Genomic DNA, 7500 nt, shown 5'->3' with positions numbered 1-7500 from the left:
GACAATGATTATGATAATGTCAACAATATTATCATTATTACAATTATCGTCATTATCATTAATGTTATTGTCATTATTATCATTATCATTATTGATATTATTATCATTATTATTACCACCACCACCATCATCGTCATTATTATTATTATACAAGAAGTAGAAGAAGAAGAAGAAGAAGTTTCCTTCATCGTCCTCATCATCACCATGCTACTAGTGGAGTGATGGTCTAGAGGTAACACGTCCACCTTGGAAGCGAGAGAATCTGAGCGCGCTGGTTCGAATCACGGCTCAGCCGCCAATATTTTCTCCCCCTTCACAAGACCTTGAGTGGTGGTCTGGACGCTAGTCATTCGGATGAGACGAGCCCCGTGTGCAGCATGCACTTAGTGTACGTAAAAGAACCCACGGCAACAAAAGGGTTGTTCCTGGCAAAATTCTGTAGAAAATTCCACTTCGATTGGAAAAAACAACAAAAAAAAAACTGCACGCAGGAAAAAATACAAAAAAAAAAAAGGAAAAAAAGGGTGGCGCTGCTGCTGCTACTACTACTACTACTGCTACTGCTACTAATTCATAATAATAATAATAATGGTATTTATATAGCGCTAAATCTTGTGCAGAGACAAATCTAAGCGCTTTCACACAAGTCATTCACATGCATGCATAACTCTAAAACTGGAGGAACTAAAGACAAGGAAGAGGTAGGGGAGGGAGGCTATCTTGTGAAGAGGTGAGTTTTAAGGCCAGACTTGAAAGAGCTGAGTGCGGAGACCTGACGAAGCGAAAGAGGAAGTTCATTCCAATTGCAAAGTCCAAAGATAGAGAAAGAACGGCGTCCAACAGTGGAGTGCTTGAATCTGGATGTGCGTAAACAGAGTAGATCCGAAGCCGATCGTAGAGAGCACCATCACCATCATCATCGTCATCACCAGCACCATCATCATCACCATCACCATCACCAGCACCAACACCATCACCATCATCATCACCAGCATCACCAGCACCATCATCATCACCATCACCCTCACAATCACCAGAATAATCGCCATGATCATCATCACCATCATCATCACCACCAGCATCACCATCGCCATCACCATCACCAGCATCACCATCACCAGCATCATCACCAGCACCATCACCATCACCAGCACCATCATCATCACCAGCATCATCGCTACCACCATCATCCATCACCCTCACCCTCACAATCACCACCACCATCACCATCACCAGCATCATCACCACCACCATCACCATCACCATCACCACCACCATCACACCATCACCACTTCCCAATTTTCAGGGAGAGTTCGACTGGAACGAGAACACCCAGGCCCTGGTTCTGGGTGCCTTCTTCTACGGTTACACGGTGACGCAGGTTCCGGGTGGCTGGCTGGCGGAGAGGTTCGGCGGCAAGCGTCTGTTCGGGTACGGGTGCCTGGTCACCGCCCTGCTGACCCTGCTGACCCCTGTGGCGGCGCGTGCCGGCGTTCCCTACCTGGTGGTGGTGCGGGTGCTGGAGGGCATGGGGGAGGTGAGAGGAGGTGGGGGTGGGTGTGTGTGTGTGTGGATGGGGGGTGTTCGTGGGTGTATGTGTGTGTGTGGGTGGGGGGGAGTGTTGTGGGTGTATGTGTGTGGGTGTGGGTGGGGTGTTCGTGGGTGTGTGTGTGTATGTGTGTGGGGGGCGTGGGGAGTAGGGTGGGGGAGGGGTGGGTGGGAGGGGGGGATTGTGTGGGTTGGGTTGGTCTCTGTGTGTGTGGTGGGTGGGGGTGGTGGTGGTGGGAGGATGCCGGGGAGTGGAGGAGAAGGTGTGTGTGTGGGGGGGGTGGAGGGGAGGATGAGGGGTGATGGTGGTGAGTTGATGGAGTGGGGTGGCTGAGGTGGGCATGGGAGATGAGAGAGCAGGTGGGATGTGTGTGGGGGCGTGGGGGGGGGGGGGGGGGTTGATCTGTGTGTGAGGGTGGTGATGTGCTGAGAGGGTAGAAGCGGGTGTGCAGGGACTGATGGAGGAGCGGTGCAGGGAGGTTTGGGGGGGAGAAGTGTGTGGGGGTGAGGGGGGCGGGGACGTGTGTGTGTGTGTGTGTGTGTGTGTGTGTGTGTGTGTGTGTGTGAGTGTGTGTGTGTGTGTGTGTGTGTGTGTGTGTGTGTGTGTGTGTGTGTTTGTGTGTGTGTGTGTGTGTGTCCTCGACTGAACTGCAGGCGATAGCCTTAAGATGGCCTTAGTAGTCGGCGAGGCTATAAGCACCTTAATTCGAATTGAATTTGACCGAGCTGCAAAGTCAAGGGAAAGAACTCCAACTGAGCAGGAAGATTACGAACACAGATGGGAGAGTCTTGCCGTGCGTGAGGGGAGGCAACTTGCGTCATCATGCACACGAGCGCCAGTCCTTCTCTCCCTTAGCACACAAAGCAGCACGTTCACAGATGACTTCTTTCTACTTTGCCTATTATAATTTTATACATCACAAACAAATCTAATTTCGATGTGAAGAACAAACCGTTCGTAAGACTCTTGAAAGTTACACATGGTTGGTTTCTAATGTGAAAAAAAAGAAAAGAAAAAACAAACAAACAAACAACAACAAACAACTGATGTGTGTGTGTGTGTGTGTGTGTGTGTGTGTGTGTGTGTGTGTGTGTGTGTGTGTGTGTGTGTGTGTGTGCGTGTGTGTGTGTGTGTGTGTGTGTGTGTGTGTGTGTGTGTGTGTGTGTGTGCAGGGAGTGACGTGTCCAGCGCTACACGCCATGTGGGCAATGTGGGCCCCGCTATACGAGCGCAGCAAACTGGTTGCTTTCGCTTTGTCAGGTCAGTCCGTGCGTCCGTCCGTCCGTCCGTGTTATGTGACCCTGCTTTATATAACAATGTACAGACCTGCTGGTGTCTGAACGCCTTTGGTGCATGCACAAGATCTAATACACACGTTAACGAAAGATCCTGAAATTCATTCTTAAGTGTTTGGTGGGTTATACCGCCGGAAACAAGAACACACCCAGCATGTACATCCGCGGAAATAAAGTATGGCGGGGTGACTGAAAAAAACAACAACAAAACAAGACAAAGACAACAAACAACATTAACAACAAACGAAAACAACAGCAGCAACAACAAAAAACACGGTCAAACACGTAAAAGCCTACTTCGTACATGGGGAGTGAAAACGTGTAGGTCACATCCACGATCGCAGAAGAGGAACGGAAGAAGAAGAAGACTGATCCATTGTGTGATTGAATCTTTTATGGGTAAAGATCTGGGCACTGATGATAATGGCCTTTTTACAAGTCTGCCCGGTTAAAGAATACATTAACATTAAGAGAGATAATAAAGATAGTAGTGATAATAATAATAATAATAATGATAATAATGATGATGATGATGAAAGAAAGAATGAAAGAAATTTTTTTTTTTTAAGTATAGAAAAGAAGAACAACAAAAGAAGTTTAACTGTGGGGATATTGGTTTAGGCCGGGGGTGGGGGGTTCTTGGGGGGGGGGGAGGAAGGAGGCAAGGAGGCAGAGAGGCATATAAGGACCTGGAAAGAGAGAGAGAGAGAGAGAGAGAGAGAGAGAGACAGAGACAGAGACAGAGAACGAACGAACGAACGAACGAACAAAATTTTTTATTTTTTCCAGGGTATTGAGATAAGCATAATGACAAGAATGATTTTTCCCACCCAGAGACAGAGACAGAGACAGAGAGAGAGAGAGAGAGGGATGCATACGTGTTCTGTGTTGCTCGAAGCTCCGTAGCTGGATCGGTTAGGCAGCTGGACGACTGATCCAATGTTCACCACTGGTTGAGGTTCCAGTCCCCGTTCAGTTCAGTTCAGTAGCTCAAGGAGGCGTCACTGCGTTCGGACAAACCATATACGCTACACCACATCTGCCAAGCAGATGCCTGACCAGCAGCGTAACCCAACGCGCTTAGTCAGGCCTTGAAAAAAACAAAACAAAAAAACAAAACAAAAAAAACAACAACAACAAAAAAACAAAAAAAACAACAACAAAAAACAACAACAAAAAAAACAAACAAAAAAACAAAACAAACAAAAACAAAAAAAAACACAAAAAAAACGGGGGTATAAATAATAGATAAGCTTACATAAATAAATAAATAAATAAATAAATAAATGAATAATAATTATAATATAGAAAAAGGTAGTAGTAATAATAATAGTAATACTAATAAAATGATAATAATGAAAAATAAATAAATAAGACAACAATGGTGATAAATAAGGGAATAAATGTAAAATATGAAGACATACATTCACACATACACCCACACATGCATAACAGAAATGCACCAAACATGCAGTTTCACAGATATGAAAGTACAGTCAAATACATATAAACGTACATGAGCTCCAACACACACACACACACACACACACACACACATTACCTTGCACCTCCTCCACCCTCCTCCTCCACACACTCATTTCTAGTCTACGTATCGCAGCTTCCACGGCACACACACACACACACACACACAAACACACACTCACAGAGATGAACATTTACTTGTACAAGCACACACACATACGCCCATATCTCCAACCCCACACACATATATACAAAGATATATATATATATATATATATATATATATATATATATATATATATACATTCCAATATCCTGTTGCTCCCACAGTGTAGGCATGCATACACTCACATACCTCATCCTCTACCCCACCTCCCCCCGCACTCCCACCTCCCATCCCACACACACGTACACAGATCTCTCCTGACACTTGTGTACACTTACACTCTCGCGCATTCATAAACGCACTCAAAAGCACAGACCCACACATCCACACAAACACACACATACACACGCGCACAGAGGCTGCCCCTGACTGGCCGCAAGAGGGATGGGAAAAGATCTCTGATGCCAAGAACGTGGCGTCTAGTGTGTTGCTCAGTCTATTGTATTTGGAAAGGCCCACAGAGACTCTGTTCCGTTTTGAAGAAATTTGCGCAATGTTGGTTTGGAGATGATGCCGATATTTGTTTGATTTGCAAAGCATCGTGCTCTACCTTTCATGTTAGACTTGCGGCCGCTCCCTCTCTCTGCTTTTATTTCTTTGAGGCGATCGATGGTGTGATGGCCTTGTACCTGTTCTTTTTGGTATTCTTTGACTTTTCTGAGGATTTCCGATTTTCCTAGATGTAGGCCGCTCGTTGGTGTTGCGTTACCAGCAAGTCTGTCAGCTCGCTCATTTCCCTTAACACCTGCATGTCCCGGGCAGTATGACCATGTGAGTTTTTTAATCTGAAAGTTGCGCATTGCCTTATGCCACTCTGGGCTTCCCATTCCGTTTTCAATTTTCTGTATGAGGTTCATTGAGTCGGTTAGAATCATGGCATGTTGGTTTCCGGGCGTATGGATGGACGATAGCCACTGGAGGGCATGTGTCGCAGCTTCAACTTCCATCGTTAGGCTGGAGGTTGTGACTTTGTAGGCAGCATTCTCTTCCCAAATTGTTTTTCCATTTTGTTTCGCAGTGAATCCCCAGCCAGACTGGTCTTTGGTGACTGAACCATCTGTGTATATGATGATGTCCTCTTCTTTACTGTTTTCTTCTATGAGTAGCTTCACTTCCGCATCTGTTTTGCCCTCTGGCCATTCCCGACAATGTCTTCCTAGAGTGGGTGAAATGACTGTGTTGAATAGATGGTTGAGGTTTTTGGGGTTTTTCTCCCATTCTTTTGTTTCTTTCAGGTCTTGTAGTCGGCATACTAGCTGGATTGTATCTTCTGCTTGTCCCATCCATGATCTTCCTCGTCCTAGACGGCTGCCTTTTGGTTCAACTGACATGGTGTTACGTCTTTGGGAAGGTGCTTTTCCGATCCCAATTCTCCTCACTCTGCCAAGGTGTGAATGGCTACCTGACGTCGGCTGAGGGAGGTCTTAACGGCGGAAGGAGAGGACTGGGCCCAGCCTTCCTATGCCGAGCCCTTATAATAATAATAATGGATACTTATATGGCACACTATCCAGAAATCTGCTCTAGGTGCTTTACAAAAACGATTTTGTTAACATAAAATATTACATCAATGTTACATACACACACCAAAATGTGACTTCACACACACACACACACACACACACACACACACACACACACACACACACACACACACACACAATGCATAATACATTTTACCATACATGTGTATCTAACAGCTACCCTAACACATACGCACACATAGGCAGGCACAAACTTACATAAACACACGCACACACTATACATATTCATATACATGCATGTAGCTATGTACACATACATATGTATACACACATAGTCAAGCACAGCTAACGCAAAGGAAGTGGACCTGCCACAATTGAACTTATTGCTGAGGGAAAAGGTGAGTTTTGAGACGAGATTTAAAAGATGCGAAGGAATCAGAATGACGGAGGTTATCAGGGAGCTTGTTCCACGTTTTTGGTGATTGAAAAGAAAACGGTATGTGTCCATAGGTCTTACTTCTGACGTGAGGTATTCTGAGAAGTCAAGTATCAGAGGAAGAACGGAGCTGGCGAGACGGGGTATAGATATGGAGGAGTTCAGAAAGATACTTGGGGCCAGATCCGTTGACTGCAGAAAAGGTCAGAGTGGATAGCTTATTGTCTATTCGATCAGAAACGGGCAACCAGTGGAGAGATTGAAGGCGAGGAGAAACATGGTCAAATTTAGAAGCTCTGCAAATGAGTCTGGCAGCGTTATTGACACAGAAGATGCGGGGGTGCTTCTTCTACCAAAAATCTATACTATTGGTTGTTTTTTGTTGTTTTTTAAGTACTACTAAAAATGCTCCTGCTGTTGCGAACACGATTTGAAATCACGACCAGTTCTCTATTACTGGTATTAATAATTTAATTAATTTAGAGCCAGAAGGAGTTGCGAAACTCAACTACTAACACTGTTCCAAGACATCGCCAAAAACCAGGACAGCAGACAGCAGATCGACATGGTAATTCTGGACTTCTCCAAAGCCTTTGACAAGGTCCCCCACAAACGCCTCCTCCGTAAGCTGGTATACGAGGATCGACGTTGGACTGGATCAAGGCCTACCTTTCTGACCGCACCCAGATCGTCGTAGTTGACGGCGAAAAATCTGAGCCAGCACCTGTCATCAGCGGAGTCCCACAGGGGACAGTTCTAGGCCCCATCCTATTTCTGATTTACATCAACGATCTGCCTCAGAACATCAAGGCCAATATTAGATTGTTCGCTGATGGCATATACATAGTCTACTCTACCATCAAGACAATCCAAGACTGTAAAATGCTCCAACGAGACCTCAACACACTGTCTGACTGGGAACAGCGTTGGGGAATGGAATTCCACCCAGAAAAATGTAATGTCCTTACCTGTACAACATCAAGGAACCCCATCAGCTACAACTACAAATTAAAAGGATACACCCTCGAGCATGTTGACAGCGCAAAATATCTCGGCGTCGACATAAGAAATGATCTAAACTGGAAAGA

The 7500-nt window shown here is 45.4% G+C and overlaps 1 protein-coding gene across 1 annotated transcript in view; it reads left to right on the top strand.

Annotated features, from left to right (window-relative positions):
- LOC143283354 (sialin-like) overlaps window positions 1-7500 on the top strand; it is a 21979-nt gene that overhangs the window by 3007 nt on the left and 11472 nt on the right. The window contains exons 4-5 of the mRNA XM_076589561.1: window positions 1307-1537; window positions 2722-2809. Coding sequence (XP_076445676.1) covers window positions 1307-1537; window positions 2722-2809 — 319 coding nt within the window. The remainder of the gene's footprint in view (window positions 1-1306; window positions 1538-2721; window positions 2810-7500) is intronic.

The sequence above is a fragment of the Babylonia areolata genome, chromosome 6, assembly GCF_041734735.1.
Source record: "Babylonia areolata isolate BAREFJ2019XMU chromosome 6, ASM4173473v1, whole genome shotgun sequence".
Taxonomy (NCBI): Eukaryota; Metazoa; Mollusca; class Gastropoda; order Neogastropoda; family Buccinidae; genus Babylonia; species Babylonia areolata.
The sequence above is the reverse complement of the archived record's forward strand: the minus strand, read 5'-3'. Positions and strand labels throughout refer to the sequence as shown.